This window comes from Chroicocephalus ridibundus, chromosome 1, assembly GCF_963924245.1.
Source record: "Chroicocephalus ridibundus chromosome 1, bChrRid1.1, whole genome shotgun sequence".
Lineage (NCBI taxonomy): Eukaryota > Metazoa > Chordata > Aves > Charadriiformes > Laridae > Chroicocephalus > Chroicocephalus ridibundus.
The window spans coordinates 8,534,839-8,554,698 of record NC_086284.1 but is presented as its reverse complement, the minus strand read 5'-3'; the positions used below and the strand labels follow the sequence as shown (position 1 = coordinate 8,554,698).

Sequence of the window (19,860 nt, the reverse complement as noted above, 5' to 3'; positions counted from 1 at the left end):
ATTTGCTCATGCCCATTGCTGGGAGGTTTTTATCTCAATACCCAATTCATAAATTTCCTTGTTCTTGCCAATACACAGCCAGTTCCTGGTGCATCCAGCTCCCAGTTTTCCAGTGATGGAGATGAACTGGGTCCCAGTTAGTGAGGGAGCAGCACCAAGCGGGGGACTGGGAACCAGTTCCAGGCTGCTGGGCCAGGGTCAGTCCCAGATGGAGGAGGAATTGCTCCTGTCGCCTCTGGAATACCTGTAGCTCGTTAGTTGGCAGAGCAGATTAACTCATGAGGAGCCAGATAGCTGCAGTGGGTGCCACCAGCTGATCGGAATCTTCCATTTCCCCATGGAAAACCTTTTGAAGAGACCTGAGCATGCAAAACAATGTCTGAATGTCACGGTGCTCACCACAGAGTCATGGAATCATAGCATGTGCTGGGTTGGAAGGGCCCCTTAAAGGCCATCTAGTCCAACCCCCCTGCAGTGAGCAGGGACATCTTCAACTAGACCAGGTTGCTCAGAGCCTCATCAAGCCTGGCCTTAAATGTCTCCAGGGATGGGGCCTCTACCACCTCTCTGGGCAACCTGGGCCAGTGTCTCACCACCCTCAGTGTAAAGAACTTCTTCCTAATGTCTGATCTAAACCTGCCCTGCTGTAGTTTAAACCATTGTCCCTCGTCCTATCGTTACATGCCCTCGCAAACAGCCCCTCCCCATCCTTCCTGTAGGCCCCCTTCAGGGACTGGAAGGCCGCTATAAGGTCTCCCCGGAGCCTTCTCTTCTCCAGGCTGAACAACCCCAAGTCTCTCAGCCTGTCTTCATAGGAGAGGTGCTCCAGCCCTTTGATCATCCTCATGGCCCTCCTCTGGACCCGCTCCAACAGCTCCATGTCCTTCTTGTGCTGACGGGTCCAGAGCTGGACACAGTACTCCAGGTGGGGTGTCATGAGAGTAGAGTAGAGGGGGAGAATCACCTCTCTGGATCTGCTGGCCACGGTTCTTTTGATGCATGCCAAGAACATCCTGAGTTGCACTTTGAGCATCCCCAACCGAAGGAGAAGCAAAACCCACCTGAAATGGTCCCATTTGGCGGCTGCAACCCACCGCCAGCGCTTTCCTGGAGCTGTAAATCTCTGCTGAAAGCTTGGCCCAGCTCCTTGGAAATGTCAGGTTTCCTTCAAAATGTTTCCTGTGCTTCTTGTTTTGAGAAAAAATAAGACAATTGACTATTCTGACTATTCAGAAAACTATAAAAGTCCTTTGGCTGCATCTCTCTCTTAAATGATGCTGCATGTCCCTCTTCATTGATGCTGTATCTCCCTTTTCAATGATTATTTAACTAATCCAGCCCACCCCCTGCCATTAATAACTCTATTTCTGTAGCAGCGGACGCATTTATTTTATTGCTTAGTTTTTTAATTGTGAGTATGCTTGCTGCTTGTGGAGAGCCTGGAGAACGAAGCCCTTAATAAACCTCCTGCGCTGACTGTTCTGCGTATCTTAGTGAATATTAGGGGCTGAACCCCTTTGAGCTACACGGCCTTAACTACCTCCTATCAACGCAAAGCAAATAAATTCCACCAAAATCAAAATCTAGCTCAGATTTAGACCCAGCACATCGATGCAATGGCTTCTGAATATGCCCTGCATGACTATTAACCCAAATAATTGCTCCAACCTCTAGAAACCCATCAGTGGGTCCATCTTTTTGGAGGGAATAGAAACACTGAGCTCCCGTTAGCTGGGTGCAAACCTTCATGCGATGCCCCAAAAAGGCAGCAGAAACTCCCTTTTGCTCTTATGGGTCCGTTGGCGGTTGAGCTGCTGCAACCCAGAGGTTTATTTTCTGGCAGCAAGGAAGGCTGGAACACGTGTGAACAACATCTGGCGCAGCTGTATCAGCAGGTGGATGCAGCAGATGGAGGTTGATTGGGATGCGGGCCACCAAGCCAACCTGCTAGAGGATTAGTTATTGTATCTCCAACATCTGGTCAGGAACTTTCTTGGCATATATAACTTAAGGAAGAAAAAAACCCCACGTTAGCATCAGTTGTGATGTTCAGGTTCAGCTGGGCTTGCCTGTATTCATCGGGGTTTGCAGGATACCCGGCTGCCTTCAACTCCAGCTCATGTTTTCGGCAAGACGCAAAGATATGGACCTGTGTGATCAAGAAGAAGAAATCAAGGGGTAAAGGCTCAGAATATGCAGCTTGAACTCAATTTATGCTGTGAAAACAAGTATTTTTTATAAAACATACTTCACTTAGACACTTACACTATATACGTTTGGATCATCATCTTTATTTCATGCTCTGGCACTGGTGAGGCCCCACCTCGAGTGCTGTGTCCAGTTTTGGGCCCCTCACCACACAAAACACCATTGAGGTGCTGGAGCGTGTCCAGAGAAGGGCACTGGAGCTGGTGAGGGGTCTGGAGCACAAGTCTTGTGAGGAGCGGCTGAGGGAGCTGGGGGTGTTCAGCCTGGAGAAAAGGAGGCTGAGGGGAGACCTTCTCGCTCTCTGCAACTCCCTGAAAGGAGGGGGTAGCCAGGGGGGGTCGGGCTCTTCTCCCAAGGAACAGGCCATGGGACAAGAGGAAATGGCCTCAAGTTGCCCCAGGGAAGGTTTAGGATGGATATTAGGAAAAATTTTTACACTGAAAGGGTTGTCAAGCATTGGAAGAGGCTGCCCAGGGCAGTGGTGGAGTCACCATCCCTGGAGGGATTTAAAAGCCGGGCAGACGTGGTGCTGAGGGACAAGGGTCAGTGGTGGTTTTGTCAGTGTTGGGTTGATGGTTGGACTCGATGATCTGAAAGGTCCCTTCCCACCTGGACAATTCCATGATTCTATGATTCCAAAGCACCAACTATTTTTTCTTAGCCCGTCAAAATGCTTTTTTCCAATCCATTTTTCCACCTTCCGGCTTGAAGGAACCAGCCTCTGCATTTCCCCCGAAGCGCACCCCATTGCATTTGCTCATCCTGGCCAAACGGCGTGGAGGAACTGCAATAGATATATGAAATAACGATTGCACTCCATGCTCCTGTCTTCCCAAAGCACTTTCTCCTCTACTCTTGGGTATGTAGGAGTCGCATTAGATGCATTTAAACTTGCTACTGGGCACGGGGCATGGTCTTGCACCAACACCTTCGGGGTCTGCAGGTCGTGCAGCTCAAACAGAGAGATGCAACTTATTTTCACAGCATCCATTGATGCACCACCTCTCACTAATCATTTAGAGAAGGTTTCCCAGGGAGAACGGGTCAGACTAATTAGCAGCACTAAATAAACTAATAGCTGGAGGAGAAAGGAGAATTCAAGTTGCATTTTAGTTTGGTTGTTTTTTTTTTTTTTAAAAAAAAAGTGTTAAAAGATGGTTAAAGCATCTTTAAAGGCGAGGGGTCATTTTCTGGGAGCTGGAGTAAAGCAGTTCATCAATAATAAAGGAGCCGGCGCTGGAGCAGCAGCAACGCTGGAGCACTTGGGAAAATGCAATTATGAGAATTGCCTTACACTCTGCAAACTGCCCTGGTAATTTGCTTAAAGGAAACATCCAAATGCATTTTAATATTTCAAAGATTTCATTGCAGCAGATCTAATAAGCTAAGCCAAGCAACCTAAGTACTAGGGGGAAAAAAATAAATAAAATTTAAAAAAAAAGCATCTCCGATCAGGCTTTTTTTTTTAATTCGCGCCTAGCCAAACACGACATTGCGTGTCGGGGAACATCACTGCTGCCTCCTGGGCTCCCCTGCATCCCACCCGTGTCTGCAGCGCTCAAGCGTTCAGCTTCATTTTATGCTCCTTTGATTAAAAGCAACCTCCTGCAAAAGGCTGTTTGGGTGCTCTGCTCCCGGCGCGGTGCCCTTGGGATGCACCGCGGACCTGGGTGTCACCGTCAAGGCACTGCTCCAGCCGTTGTCCCCAGGCTTTGAGGGTGACAGTCCCTTATATACTTCAACCCCAGCCCGAGTCTGGCTCTCGCTGCCCCACTTTGCTCGGGAAAAGTGCTGGAGGGAAGGTGATGGCTGCTTTTCCTGCGGTGCACCGCGTCTGCACGGTGCCGGGGTGCAGCTCCTGGGTGGCACGGGCTGTGTCCTGCACCCCAAACTGTGTGGACGGAGCCTGCGGTGGACTTGTGCCTTGGAGGCTGGGCCAACGCGCAGCATGCTGGTGGTGGCCCTGGGCAACAGCCCTGTGGGGTCCCTGCGCACCCCTTGTGCACCTCTCTATGCACCCCACTGCACCCCCATACGCACACCCCCATGCACACCCCGCACCCCTCTTGTACTCCCATAAGCACACCCCCATGCACACCCCGCCCCCCCATATGCACACCCCTGTACCCCCAATGCACAGCCCTGTGCACCCTTCTCTATCCCCCAAATGCACTCCCCCGTGCACACCCTGCACCTCCCTGTACCCCTAAATGCACACCCCTGTGAACCCCCCCGCACCCCCATATACACAGCCCTGTGCTCACCCCGCACCCCACTGCACACCCCCAATGCACGCCCCCATGCACATCCTGCACCCTTCTATGCACCCCCCCGTACCCCTAAATGCACCCCCCCGCGCACCCTCCTGTATCCCCAAATGCACACCCCTCTATGCACCCCACTGTACCCCCAAATGCACACCCCCGTGCGCTCCCCTGTACCCCCAAATGCACCCGTGTACACACCCTGCCCCCCCATATGCACACCCCTGTGCACATCCTGCACCCCTCTACGCACTCCCCTGTACCCCTCTACACCCCCCCGTACCTCCAAATGCACACCCTGCACCCTTCTATGTACCCCCCTGGACCCCCAAATGCAGCCCCCGTGCACCCCCTTGTACCCCCAAGTGCACACCCCCGTGAACCCCCCTTGCACCCTTCTATGCACCCCCCGTGCACACACTGAACCCCCGGCACTCCTGTATGCACCCCCTCTACCCCCAAATGCACACCTCTGTGCACCCCCTGCACCCCCAAATGCACACCGCTGTGAACCCCCCTGCACCCCTCTATGCACCCCCCCTGCACACCCTGAACCCCCCTGTACCCCCATAGGCACCCCCCCCGTACCCCCATAGGCACCCCCTCCTGCACACCCTACACCCCCCTCCTGCACACCCCTGCAGGCCCTGTGCACCCCCCCGCACCCCACTTTTGCACACTCTTTGCGCATGCCTGCACCCCCCCGTGCAAACCCCTGCACACCCCCCGTGCACCTCCTCTGCACCCCCACCTGCCCCCCGCCACCTTGTGCACAGCCCGTCCGCATCCCTGCACCCCCTGTGCCCCCCCCCCCCCCGCGATGTGCACCCACGGCACCCTCTGTGCCCCCCCCACCTTCCTGTACACCCACGGCACCTCCTGTGCTCCCCCCGTGCACACTCTACGCCCCCCCTGCACCCTCCCTTGTGCACCCCCATGGCACACCTCTGCAGCCCCCCCGTGCATCCCCCCGTGCACCGCCCTGTGCCCCCTCGGCACCCCTCCTGCGCCCCCCCCACCTGCACCCCCCCGTGCACACCCCTGCAGCCCCCCCGCGCTCCCTGTGCACCCCTTCTGCCCTCCCCGCCTCACCGTGCACTCCCTGCACCCCCCCGTACGCCCCTGTGCACCCCCCCATGCACCCCCTGTGCACAACCTTGCCACCCCCCCTTTTACCTCCCCGTGCACTCCCTGCACCCCCCCGTACGCCCCTGTGCACCCCCCCATGCACCCCCTGTGCACAACCTTGCCACCCCCCCTTTTACCTCCCCGTGCACTCCCCTTGTGCATACCCTTGCACCCCCCGTGTACCCCCCCGGACACCCCCTGCGTTCCCTATGCACCCCCTCTCCCCCCCCGCCCCTGCGTACCTTCCTCTACCCCCCCCCGCCCCCCCTTTCCCACCCACCCCCCCGCCCCGCGCACGGCGCCCCCCAGCGGCCGCGGGCGCTGCGTGAGGGAGGGCGTGGCCGCGCCGCCGCTCTGTCCGCGCCGCCGCCGCCGCTCTATGGTGGCCGCTCTGGCTGGCCGGGAGGCCTCGCCCCTTGGCGGGACGCGCGTCCCCTCAGCGGGGCGCTCCCGAGCCGCGCTCCGCTGACGCCTGTTTTTTTTTTTTTTTTTTTTAAATATTTTTTTTTCCTCCTTTTCCCGTTTTTTTTTTTTTTTTTCTTCTCCTTTCCCCTCCTCCTTCATCCCCGTCCCCGCCTCCCCTCCGCCTGCCTCCTTTCCCTCCCCGCTCCCCAGGGCCGGGACTCGGGGGACGCTGCTCGGCGCCCGCCCGCCGCTGCCCGTGAGGAAGAGGCGGCCTCCCCCGCCGTCCCTTCCCCAACCCCCCCTTCCCCTCATCCACCCCCGCTCCTCCCGCCGACCGGGACTCGCCCCGAACCGGGAGGCAGACGGTCGCTGCCCGCTCCTCCTCCTCCTCCTCCTCCTCCTCCTCCTCCTCCTCCTCCTCCTCCTGCAGCGGGGGCCGCAGCCTGCTGCCGGGGGGGAGGGAATTGATGTGGAGACCCAGCGCAGCACCATGCAGCCCCCGCCGAGGAAGGTGAGGAGCCCCCCCCTCCGCCGGTGGGGCTGTGTGTGTGTGTGTGGGGCTGACTGGAATGGGGCAGGGTGGTGGGGCCTGGGGGGTGAGTTATGGAGGGGGGCTGGATGCGTGGGGGGGGAGGGGGGGGCAGCAGGTTGGCTGTGGGGTGGTGGAGCCTGGAGGCAGGTTTAGGAGAGGGAGAGCAAGTGTGAGGAGGGAATGGCGGGGGAGGGGGGGAGAACCGGGGGCGGTGGGGTCCTAAGGGTGGTCCCAGCAAGGTGGGTGAGGGGGGAGCGTCTGGGGTGTGGGGGGGTGTTGGAAACTGGACCTGGGGGGCCAGAGGTGGTGGTGGGGTGGGACGGGTCAGGTGTGGAGGTGAGGTCTGGAGGTAGAAGAGGGCATGGGGAAGGTGCTGGTGGGGAAAGAGGTGTGGGGGGCGGCAGTGGTTGGGCAGTGGATGTTTTGGGTGGCCATGGCTGGGCCACCCCCATGCCCACCAGAGGTTCTCCCGATGAAGGAGAGCGATGGCTATGAAGGGCTGAAAGGGGGTCAGTGACTGCAGACAGCTTGGCTGCACGGGGGTGTTGAGACCGTACCGGTTGTGGGGTGTATTTTGGGGGCTCAGCTGGCTTCGGGCACCATGGTGGGTTGATGCCAACGGCGATGGGTTGGTTGTCTTGGAGCAGAAGGTCATGTCTGGAGTTGATGGAAGGATGCAGGCTATCCCGGCACGTATCAGGAGTGCCGGCAAAGAGGGGCAGCCAAAAATGTGCAACATATGTGTGATGGGAACAATCTGCAAATGCAGCGGGGTGGCTTTTTTGTGTCCATGTGGTCCATGGGAATATGGGGTGCTTTACATTAGGGGGGAGAGCTGGTGTGGGAAGAGGCGCAAGAAGGAATGGAGATTTGGTAAAAAAGGCTGTTCCTAGTGTGTCTGTGTTCAGGTCCTTATCTGGGAGGCTTGATCTGTAGTGGGGTCTTGAGCTACATGTAAGTACCAATACATGGAGATTTATTGGTTAGTTATTTTGAGGGTTGTGTGCTATGGTCGGTGTGTGGGGAGAAAGGGGGAGCTAGAGACGGCGAAGCGGGGCCAGGGATGGAGGGGCAGCTCCTTTACAGGCACTGTGGAAGGGAGTTTTGTGGTTTTGAGCTGTGTACGCATTCTGTATTCTTTGCGATGCTGCCCGATTAGGTGGTTTGGGCTGTAATCATTTACAGCCTGATTGTCGTAGCTCTCCGCAGATGCTTGAGATTTCATACGCGATGTTGAGATTTCTCAGCGAGGAGAGGAGATTGCAGGGGTTTGCTGTGTGTGAACTGTATAATAGTGACTGGGAGAGGTTGGGAGGGGAGGAAGGCTGAGAGGGAGCGTAAACAGAAATCCCTTGTCATCCCCCCAGCTCCCCAGTAGCCCTGGCAGGCAGCTGCAGTGAAGATCTCTCCTTGGCTCGTTCCTGCCTCTCGACCTCTTGTTTTGCGTCTGGACTCTGCTTTTGTTAAACAGTTCTTATTTCTATTTTAGTTTGCATTTGGTGGCTTATTTATATTACGTGTTTGTCATTCTTTGCCTATATTGTTTCATTTGAGATTATTTCCATTACATTGGGTCATCTTGTGTGGGTTTATTTATTTTGAGTAGGGTTTTTTTTTTCATGTACAAATAAAAATGAAAATGCTGAAAGTTCATATTAAAAATAGACACTTTTTCTGCTTAGAGTCAGGGGCATACATGTGATTTTTATTTTTTTTATCATGTGAAAAACTTGTCTTTATATAATGTTGTGATTAAAGGATGCTTGTTGCTGGGGGATTGTTTTCAGTGTTAAAATTGAGGAGGCTTTTGCTAGCTAATGAGATCTAGATTTTTTTTTTTGCCTGGCTAGTGAGGAAGAGGGAGATCTGTGTCGTCTTCCTCTCTGAATTTTTCATCTCTCTTCCCCCATTACAGTAACTGTTTGGCATTTCTGTCCTCGTGAATGCATAATGTCTTCAGATATGCTGGTGATCATTTTTTAGGCTGATACATGGATTCCCTGTGATCACTAGAGGGCTTAAATGCCAAGACCTCTTGTTTTATAAAAACAAGAACAAAACGACCCCAAGGTTTCCTTCCAAAATCAAATCATTCCTGATACCTGTGCCAATGGTGCTGCTACCTGCCAGTTATCAGGTAGATTCCCTAAGAATTCAAATTTTACCTTTGTGATCACAAGGTTCAAGGGAAAACAGCACCAATGCTAAAAATGTAAGGCCAACCTTCTGAAGCCTTTTTATAGAGGGCTCTCTTGATCTGATGCACAATAAAAAACAATTTCATGTTTAAACTATCTTTAAGTAACAGTAATTGTAGGACAGTTCAATGAATTTCAGAATTGTGTGACTTGCACTGAAGTGCTAAATGTATACACTCTAAGTTAATTTTGTGGTCTGCTTTTTCTTTTTTGGTAGGCAAAACTCCTGTTGCACGCAAGTTACCCTCCCAGGTTTTGGAATAAAATTGCACTTCTGTTAATGATTGGGGATAAGCGTGGGATTCTTGTCGTGTGCAGTATAAGCCAGCTTGGGGTGACAGCGCTTATTGAAATCAGCCTCTATGAATGTTGTGCAGGGTTAAACTGCCCTCTTAGCTGTGTGTTCGAATTTTCCACTGAAATGTGCAATTTCAAAATAGATTAAAGACATGAAGTGTTGTTTTTTTTCTTCTTGAAATTTGACTTAAACTCTACAGAAAATATATGTGGTCTGTGGTTTTATTTTCTAGGTGAAAGTTACACAAGAGCTAAAAAACATTCAGGTTGAGCAGATGACAAAACTTCAGGCCAAGCATCAGGCAGAATGTGAGCTACTTGAAGATATCAGGTAAGGTTACAGCAAATGCTACCAAAATTCCTTTAAGATCCAGTTTTTGGAAGAACATTTGAGTTACAAAACTTCAGGAACTGACGATGGAATTTCCTCTTTGGATTTCCTGCTTTTAGGCTGTTAAAGTTTTGACACAGCTGGAAATTATAACTGGAGCTAACACAATGCAAACCATTTTTTCTTCTCTTCAATGGGGGAAATGTTAAAAAAAAGTCACAAACAACATACAAAAAGCAGTGGTCTTTTCAGCAATAGTTCTCTATATAATAGACTGAGACTTTGATTTACCGGTTATAAGAGGCTGCTAAAATTATTAAAATATTTTAAAACCACTGATGATTTATGTCTCGTAGAGATAGCTTTGAACAGCACTTTTAAATAGATTGTATTTTTAACCAGAAACTTGTAAGAGGGTATTTGCGTTTGTAATTTAAAACTCTGCACAGGTTAAGATCAATAGGGAAAATCTACATGACATCAATTGTGGGGGTTTTATTATTCATTTTACCTAATGTGATTGCTCCTCTTGAAGTTAAAAGTTTGCTTTTAACAAAACATGGTGGTCGTGGATACCTGGCATTCTACGGAGGATTAATCATTCCATTTGGAGAAGATCAATTTCTAGGACGGTTCTTCTGTAGAATATTTAGCAGTGAGCTCACTGCTGTCCTGCTCTTTTTGGCAGCGTATAGTCCACCCGTTAATTATTTAAATGAGATTTCTTGCTTTATATTTGTATATAAAATGCAAATGTGGCAACTTTGACAGATTACATACTGTTCGTCTCGCTCTCGCAGTGTCCTCTCTTCATAAATCAGGATGTGGAGGCTTGAGCCTTCTCTCCCCTGTTTTTCTTCTGTGGGTGTTGAAACGCTTTTTTGTATGGGAAAGATCACGGCATTCATTTCCTTAGAATAAAATTAGTGGCTGTGCAGTGTTTAACTAGCAAATGCTGAGTAATAAGTAAAGACTGATCCAAGGAATCTTTTCCCCCTAGATAGAAGCTTATTTTTAGAACATCTAGACCAGGTACTGCTGCTCTAGCCCAGGTTTTGTTAGCATTTCCTATTTTTGAGGAGTTTATAATTACTTCCGTCTGTATTCTGCTGAAAGATGTCATAACCGTTATTAGCCTGTGGATACAAAAGCAGGAAAACATGTGAAAATGTCGGCTTAAAATATTTTTCTTCAATGTAATTTAATTTCTACAGTTAATTTAATTTGTAAATTTTAACGTTACGGATTAAGAGACTGCATTAATATATTTAATTCACTAACACGGTCACTATACGTACATAGTCTCCATTCAGCGTTCTTGTTGCAAGCGATCTGCGTTTGCAGAATCACTGCGTGGATTTACAGATTAAACGTTCTTTAAACGTGGAATGATGCGATAGGATATGACAGCTCCATCGTGTCAACGATTTGTTCAAATATCAGATAAGAGAGAACAAGAGAATTTTTGCTTATAAACCTTTGCTGGAAAAAAAAAAAAGAAATAAAATCTTGGGTTGTGATGGAGAGGCCTTTTAATTGCGTTTAGCTGGGAAGGAGCTGGGTAGTTTTGATAACATGCTGGTCAGTGTGTGACGCTCGTGTGAGAAGCTGGGTGTCAACCTCGTCATCCCATTACTTGTGTGTTTATGACTGTATTCAGGATATGCAGCCACCGTGATTCCGGAGCATTCCAGAAAGCAACGCTCGCTGGAACCACACACAGGATCTTTTTGTCTCTGGAATGAAGAATTATTTTTATAGAAAGCACCCTGCTGTTATCCAAAAGTATTAAATTTTAACTGAATGCCGTTTGTTTATCAAGACTTGAGTTCAGGTCCTTTCGTAGAACTGTTGGAGCTTTCAGGCACTGCAAGGGTACAACTTTGTGCCGTTGTTTTATGTTCTTGTTATGCTCTTGTTTAATGCTCTGAATTCTACCAACTTAACTGCTACAGTGGCAACAAGAAACTCTGAATATATGATTTGCAAGTTAGTGATTAAGAATGCATATTTTAAAATGTTAAATTATTACAAATAATTCCAGTATTTGTTAGCATATAAATGCAAGCATTCAAATCACATACGCAATACGTAAACCCCATAGTATTTGTGTAGGATTTAAAACTCTTAATTACATTTTTTTACATCATTTCAGTTCAGTTTTCTATAAAACTAAAAAGAAGCGATGCAAGGAAAAGATCAGAAAGTTCTCTGATGAGTTCTAGCAGAATGCATCTATTGTCTGGTACACTAGCAGATGATTTTTGGCAGCCCACCAGATCATAAGCATACTTGTCATTCCAATAGCTTTGATATCTTTATGTAAAACTGAGCGCTGCTTTAAATGTTTGTAGTTTGAAGGCTTAGACTATGTCATTTGGAGAGGACGAAGACCGAACTACTGCTTATTCCAAACGGGATTCTTCTTGGTTGGGGATGAGGCATATAGGTCTATCTACCTTTTTCCCAGCCCCTCTGCAGATACTTCATCTCCTTGAGGGCTGTACATAAGCAAACCTACCGTGTTTAATTAAATCTAATGTCCTCTTTTTGGGTGATAATACAACATTTTGTGTGCAAACAACAGATTTGGGTCCTGGAGGCCAGGAAGAAAGGCAACATGTTTTCCTTCTGGAAAGCGTACCTAAGATTTGACAAATCTATGTGCCGATAGTCGAGTGGAAAGCTTTCCTGGGAGTTGGATGACTTTTGACACAACGTAAAATTTGAATATCTATTTTAAAAAAACCTCAAATATCCATTGCAGTCTTACAAACCGTGTTGTGTTTCTCTTCTCTGTGGGAGCTTAGTAGCAGTAAAGCTGAAGAATCTTTTCATGACTTGACAATACTATAGTAAAAAATGTGTTTTGAAATGTGTTAGCAAATAGGTTTAAAAATACATTTCTGTGTTTATAATCTCTGTTTGGCTCTTCATGTTACATTTCTTCATACTTGGTGACTGGGGAATTTGTGGAACAAGTGATTCAGGATGCTTTTAGGATCATTGGCTCATTTTTAGGCATGACATATGTTTATCTTCTGTAGCTCACTGAAGCTACCATATCCTTTCATGTGGTAGATCTATGCTGGCATTACTATACAGAGATTGTCTTTCTACCACGGCCACGGAGAAGGAGGTTTTTCCCCCTGAAAGGTAAATGGAGACTTTGTTGCTGCGAACCTGAAATCCTTCAGGGTTTCTTTATAGCTAGAAGTACTCCTTTACTCTATCCACACCTGGCTGCTTTTAGGCAGCAAATTCTTTTTTTTTTTTTTTTTTTTTTCAGGGGCCAACTGGGTTATGAATGGCTGAATTTATCAGAGGTGTTGGCAATTTCCATGTATTTGGTTTTAAAGATTGCCTTATTTGATTGGTGGTAGGAAATAAGTCACATGTAGTGATCTAAATTGCCCTTAGTTTGCCAGGACTTAGGCATACTTTCCTTTTGTGTGTGCGCACGTGTCTCCAAAGTTGTAAAGAACTCTGTATGATCCGTGTTTTAATTCAACTTGGTATTTTTGTAATGTACTTGTATGCTATAGACTTTTTAAACTTGTTGGGTGATAGTTGCTTTACCTTGAACCTTATCACAAGGCTTGCTTTTCAGAAGAACTTTGTATGCCTTTACAGTTTTTGATAATGTATTCTAAAATGTCGTCTTAAAAGTTTCTTCGCTTTCATGTTTTGCCAGCAAGAATGAGGTTGTGGTTGCATGGCTGTTTTACTCTGTTCTACAGCCTGGACTGCTGCTGAAGGGCCAGCTCCGCTTGCCAACTATTTCTGCTGTCTCCCTCTAGCAGCACAAGGATGGGCGAGCCATGTGGGTTAGGGAACTTACCCTGAAATCAAACCTTCCCTTACCCTTCTCCCAAAAAGGGATAATTTTCGGATAAATCTATTCGGTGATGCAAGGCTGCATGGCTTCACAAGTGCCACTGTAGCATAAGAGGTAGGAGGACTAAGAAAGGAGAGAAAAAGCAAGACTCTGCGGTAGCAGCCCAGGTTCACGTGGGATTAAAGTCGCTGTGTAACCACAGCCTGATGCTCCTGTGGAAGGCACAGCTGCCGCTTTGTGAATTACAGAGCTGGAAAGGCCACCTTATTTAAATCCTAGCTAATTTTCTGCTGTCTGGATGCGTTGATCCTATATTGCTGCATCATTTTAAGTCGGTTGACTGTACAGCGTGGTGTAAATAGATATAAAGATTGCATGATTTCTGGCCGAGATGGAATAGCAATACAGTCCTTTCATTTGCTGGGTCCTGGATTTAGTTTTTCATCGCTTCCAACTAAATTCATAGTGTAAAAGGAATTGCCAAAATCATAGGCTCAAAATCTTTGATATGGATACAAATATACATAGAGATATCTCTGTTTCTTTCCTTCTTCTGTCCTTGTTATTTCTCCCTCCTTGCTTTTTCGTATTTAAAATATCTTCTCGTTGTTCAGTCTAGCATATATGGCAGTGTAATGTATCCTATAAATTCATTCAACTTTTTTTTGGTAAAGCCACATTGTCCTCTGACTCTCTCTCTGTGTCATCCGCCCTTCTCCTGCTGCTGCCTTGCCTTTGTGTGCTATTTTCTGTCTTCCATCCTCTCATCCAAAGCTCTGCCCTCTGAAGGTTGTTCCCTCCTTCCAGTTTGTCAGCTTATTTTTTGCTTTTCCTCCTAGATACTTCATCTCTCCCCTACTCCTTTCTTAATGCAATTCCGACCTTGTGAATTTTAATTAGTTCTTGGGCATCACCTCTATTTCTGAGATGCTTTTGTATTTAATGTTCAGCAGTACCGCTTACGCCTGCTGGGTTTGTTAAGCCTCTGTGTTTATTTGCTAAGCGGGGGAGATCTTCTTGTGGGTCTTCCTCAACAATCTGAGCCCTTTCTGGTCTCAGATGCTGTTGTCCTGTCAGTGGGGCTCTCACTTGCATCTTCTCCGCAGAGAAGTAGCAGGTTGGATGTGGAATATATGGGTGAGGGAAGAAGGAACTTAGTGGGGGATACGGGTTTATGTGCTCGGTGTGAGGGCAGAGTGGTTCTTCGTCTCCAACTTGGTGTCTCATTCCTGTCATAACAAGCCTGAGTGAACACTACAGCTATTTAAAAAAAGAAAAAGAAAGTAAAAGTATGAATGAATATGTATCTGTAGCTAGCTAGTTGCTGCTAGTTTTAACATGTCATTTTATGTTTTGAATTATGCTTCACTTAATAAACTTGCGTGTAACCTTTTGCTATGAATATACTTTGTACTCTCCGGTGGAATTTGACTGTGCTTCTGTAATCTGGCTGATTATGTTGGTGGGTTCGTGACAAGGTTTACAGCAACTTTGGCTGTGAGTCAAGCTACTGAAGTAGAAACTAACTGCAGTTCCCATTTTAAATACAGCAAATCTAATGTAGCAGCTACAAGGCAGATCACTTAACAGATAACTGTGTTAGGGAGAAGTCTTGTCGCAGTACGAATAGTGCTGGAGAAGGATAAGTAACTGGAAAAGAAAACTGTAAAAGAATACGTATTTGTATATGTATATAGCCATATATATTAGGATGCCATAAGGGATTCTGAAAAATGATGAGAAAGGTTTACTTTTCCTGTCCGGAGGCAAAATGGTAGTGAGGAGTTTACCATTCTTCCTGTTCTTTCTGGTCTTCCAGCTGCAGGGAATGCAATTTGTTTGGATGTTCTTGAACCCTGTATTGGGCTCCAGAGCATGTTTGCCTCTGGCTAGTGGGTATCTGATGAGGCCTTTTTTTAAAAATTCCTGTTCAGAACTTGCACTCTGCAGTCACTGGGAGGTTTTCATAAGGAGGTAATCTTTTTTCTTTTATTTCTTAGAAATCTGTCCTTCGTTGCCACCTTTCCTTCTTCCTCCAAGGTCATTCCCTCCCTTCAGCAGCCGTGATGCTCGCCTCGGTGGTTGCGGCTTTGTTTAAGTAGGAGCAGAGTGATTTTTCTGTGCTTACAGGTTCTGAATTCCGCAACCTGACAAAGCAGAAAACAGCAGAAGTATTAGAAAAACTCATGGAAACTGCATGCACAATATTGCTTTACTCTGGGTTTGACTCGCACTTGAAACGCCTTTCCTTGTGCGACTAGTAGATCTAGAGGCTTATTTTTTTGCTTTAAAGCTTGCAATTTTCTTAGGAGTTGGTGACATTTCTTTCGTCTTGGGCTGATCTTTCTCACAGCTAGTGAGTACTGTGAGTTCATTTTTATTTTTTTTTCAAGCTCTGTTAATTCTTTGCTGTAACACTAAATATGCAGAAGTTTTGAGAAAAGTTGGTGGTGTTGCTTCTGAATAATATTGCGTATAAAGATGCCGCAGAATCTGTGGTTTGGGCACATTACCTATAATTAGGCCGTCCTTTAATGAGATGCTCGCATTCTTGACGGAATTAAAATCTAGCGCTGTTTTGACTGGAACTGTTTGAGGGAAGCTTGGAATGTACTTTAAAAAAAAATGTTGCCTACTGGGTGTGGAAGTCCAAGTTTTGAGCAAAAAAAAAAAAAAAAGTTTCAGTATAAACATAGCCACAGTGTAATGATTCAGGCCTATCTTGGCGCAGTGAAATTGAGAAATGGACCACACTCCTTCATTATTTTTTTTTAAATTCCTGACATAAAAAGTAATGGATCTCCAGTTTCAATATTTCTAAGTAGCTTTACATTTTTTGGTTAACTGATGAAGGTTTGTTTTTGATGATTCTTTGGCTTTTTTTTTTTTTTTTGGTAGCAGAAGTAATAGTGTAAAACAAAACCCAACAGTCCATTTCTCACATCAGAGAGAAAATGAATTTTTTTTTTTCACCACTTTAGCTTTAAGGTTTGCATTTGAATGAGCTGCTGTTTATTAAAGCAATTCCAGCACGTGGTCTGGAAGTCTGATTTTTTTTTTTTTTTTGGGCTTGTGTTTCCTTAGAAGCTTTCAGGAGAATTCAGGCTTGTTACGTTAGCTGGTGAGCGCTGCGCCTTTAGTATGCGTTTGTCTTGGAAGGGAGTAAAAAGATAATTCTGGTACTGAGTACAACACCCGCATTCTTTGCCAAAGGTTGTATTTTCAGTTTTGACTCAGTGCCCCCTTTTTAAGAATGAATTCTTTAGCTTGCAGAAAGTTGTGGGGTTGGTTGTTGTTTTTTTTTCCCTGAATTTTATCCGAGTATGGCCTTTCCTTGGAGCTATCATTTTTCACCACAGCGTTTCTTGGCAGAGCTCTAGAAAACCAGCAGTTGCGATGCAGCTCTGTAAAAGTTGCCTTTGTTACAGATTTTTATGGTGACAATCGCAAGGCGTAGCTGACAATCGACCAGGCTAGGTATGTATATTAGAATATATTGTACAGGATAATTCTAAAGGAACAAAAAGCTTTTCCATTGATCCATGTGATCAAACCCAAGCCTGTTTCTGTAAGGAAAGCTCTTCTCTTTGAGGCTCTGTGTATTTCTAATCCCAACTCTCAATCCAAACCCCTGTATGTAAGGGGAATTGAAGACGTTCAGGACATACCACAAATGTCACGATAAGCTGTATTGGAAAGAGGAAGAGCATTCTTATCATTCCAGACACAATTAGTGTAGCCTGGCTTAATTTCCTATGGTGTTTTGTTGTATTTGTTTCATCATGTTTGGTGGGAGAAGGTTTATTTTGCAGGTTTTGCATCCTTTGCCAATAGTGCTTTCAGCATTTTTTGCAGACAGTGCTTTCGGCCTTTTAGCATAACCCACACCAGGACTTTTGTAAACCATACCTGCTGTGGCTTTGGGACGTTGAGGCTGTTATAGAGGATGCTCCACCCTTTTCATCTGGCTTCGTGGCTGAAGATGCTGTTTATTCTTCCCTTCCCCCTCCGTGCCAGCCTTGTCTTTACTTTGGGAGTTATTTTAGACATTGACGGGTGAACACAGAGAATGTGCATGAGCTGGTGAAGCTGCTTGCGTGATAGTCCAGTTCATGGTCCATTTTATTATCTGACTTGCGGGCACAGATTCTCGTCTCTTGCCTCTGCGAGAAGGGTGTGGTGAATACCAGGAGATGGTATGACACCGCCAGAACTGGCTTCACTGCAGTGTTTTTGACCGTGTGTCAGAACTGGCTCGGAACAAGTTCAATTTTTGTCATGCTGAAAATAGCCGTTAGCGTGTTGGGAACACTAATTCTTGGCAGCGCCGATGTTTGTGCCACAGGACTGGAGTCAATCTGAAAGTAAAACCTTGTTTGTGGTCCCTAATGCAAACAGTGTTGCAGGTTGGTATTTCTAAAAATAATAATAAAAAACATACCACTTTTCATAGGAGCTGATACGGCTCTGAGAATCTGATAGTTGTTGTATCTGAGGTGGTTTTTGTCATTTTACTAAAAGTTATAATTGGAGCCTGTGTGTATTTTGTGTCTTACAAAGGCTGGTTTAGCTTCATATAAAGGATCCTGAAGAACCTTTTAAGAAATGTACAGAATTTACGTTATCAAGCTGTTCAGCCAGCCTCCTGATGCTGCATTGTGTGAATTTCCTTTTAATATTTTGAGTTTCTGCATTTGGGTCAAGTCCAGCTTTGGAATCAAGAGAGAACGGCTGGTCTCGTCTCCCGTCAGGAGACCTTGAAAACCTTGTGCCTTTTCAGTGCTAGCGAGTGGGAAGCTTGTCCTCACAAATGAGGGAAACGGTATTGTCAGCTCATACCTCGTGTAAATACCCTTCATAGGGGAGGCAGAGATAAAAAGAGAGATTTTTTTTTTTTTCAATTATTTTATTTTTTTTTTCCCTAGATAGGGGCCAATGTAGCGTGATTATCTCACTGTAGAGAACTTGGTACTGTGTTACTTTGCTTCCCATCCCCAGCTGGTCATTGAGATCAGCTTCTCCCGCTCCTCCTGGACTTTTAACTTAGCCATTACCTTTTATTATGGTTGGTGATTTTTAGCTTTCTTATGAACATGCATCAGCTTATTTTTTTGGTCTTAATACAGTCAATGAGCTGGTTCAATCTTCTTAGTCGCTTACTGCGGTATGAAAGCACACAAAAAAGGTCTTCTGCATGCATATTTTTAAAAACAGGCTATAAAAAAGGGGCAAAACCTATTCAAACCGAAGTTATTGCAGTCAAGTATTCACAGTAAACAAATCTGATTTATAGTAGCTCAAAGTAGTGCTTTTCTGTTTGTTTTTTATAGTGGGTTTTAAAATTTTAATAACGTTTTTCCAAAATGCATAGTAGGAATACATTAAGTTACAGGCTTTTTATTGCATTAATGTTTGTAAGTGTTCTGTTTTGTTTCCTTCTGAAATAAACACTGTATTTCCAATTAATATTTGAGGAAAGAGAGTAGAAGTAACTAAAAAAACCCATCTATTGGAATCTATGTTTTTTTCCTGTGCGCTATTGTAAGCTTATACATTCTATTATTAGATTTTTAAATTGTTCTTAATGTCTGGAGATGTTCCTTGTAACAGTCTTTTGAGTTATTTTAAGTATTCCTTTCTTTGTGCCTGTGAGGATCTCCAGTGGCTCCAAGAAGGTTGTTCACACACATCTCTATCCTCCTGCGCTTTCTGCAGCGAGCATCCTTTTAATGAGAGAGACAAAACGCGTTGGTGTCTAATTTTATGGGAAGAGCTCAGCCATGCAGAAGACTTTTGAAGATTTATAGTGGTAAAGCCACTAAGTATAGTTATTTCTAAGCTTGTGTGCCAGCTGCGAGCCAGTGTTAGTGAAGAAAATTTTGGCACTTGCATGTTTAAATACATACAATACTGAGCATAAATAAGTTATTTTTTTGGCTCCGCGATACTCTGTATGCATATTTGGAGGGGAGACAAATAGAGAGGAGGCAAAAAAAACCGAACAAGCCACAGTTTTTCCTGAGGATACGATACTCTAAGATGATCTCAGATCAAAAGTGCTTTTAAAGATGTCTGAATAGAAGAATAAATGAATTTGTATATTTTGTGAGACATTCCTGGCAATATTTGGAAAAGCTGGAAATATGAGAAATTACTTAAAATTATTTTCTAAGGGTATAAAAGGCGGAAGTGCTTTGGCTTTAATTCGGAGTTTGAGAATGACAGAGATGAGGGCCTGAATTTTGTTAAAAATGAAATAAAATTGACCCAAACATTTTTCAGGCTTTCAGCAGCGTAGTAAAATAGTTGTTACGTCTTGACTGAATTGTGAATTTCGATCTGGAAACACGACCATATGTTAGGCTGCTGCATTTGTGTTAAAGTTTGATCTAAAAATCAGTGTCTGTCCATCCTCAAACCAGGCAGAGACAGAGGAGAGAGGCTAGAATGACTTGTGAATTTAAAAAAAAAAAAAAATCAGAAAAGCAATAGTGTCTCGATTTCTAGCAGCCGCTTTTCATGCTGTTGGTGTCTCCCCAGTCTGGTGTCAGCCTGTCTTACTGTAAATGTACTTTGCTCGTTTTCGGCTGTGTTGCTGCTAGTGAAAAAGGGCGTAGGTGGCAGCGGCTTTACATGTTATTTTAATGTGCTTGTTGTTT

General features: G+C 45.8%; 1 protein-coding gene and 1 long non-coding RNA gene across 3 annotated transcripts in view; one reads left to right on the top strand and one right to left on the bottom strand.

Moving 5' to 3' along the window:
- Positions 1 to 1,061: 1,061 nt before the first annotated feature.
- On the bottom strand, positions 1,062 to 2,398 carry LOC134513539 (uncharacterized). The gene is made up of 3 exons (XR_010070460.1): positions 2,266 to 2,398; positions 1,744 to 2,149; positions 1,062 to 1,187 (listed from the first exon to the last, which is right to left on the bottom strand). It is a non-coding gene; the product is annotated as an uncharacterized LOC134513539 (long non-coding RNA).
- Positions 2,399 to 6,260: 3,862 nt separating this feature from the next.
- Positions 6,261 to 19,860, top strand: part of FCHSD2 (FCH and double SH3 domains 2) — a 178,984-nt gene continuing 165,384 nt past the window's right edge. For both annotated transcript variants that reach the window (XM_063327340.1, XM_063327329.1), the window contains exons 1-2: positions 6,261 to 6,516; positions 9,266 to 9,363. In XM_063327340.1, the coding sequence (XP_063183410.1) occupies positions 6,496 to 6,516; positions 9,266 to 9,363 (119 nt within the window). In that variant the 5' untranslated portion in view covers positions 6,261 to 6,495. The remainder of the gene's footprint in view (positions 6,517 to 9,265; positions 9,364 to 19,860) is intronic.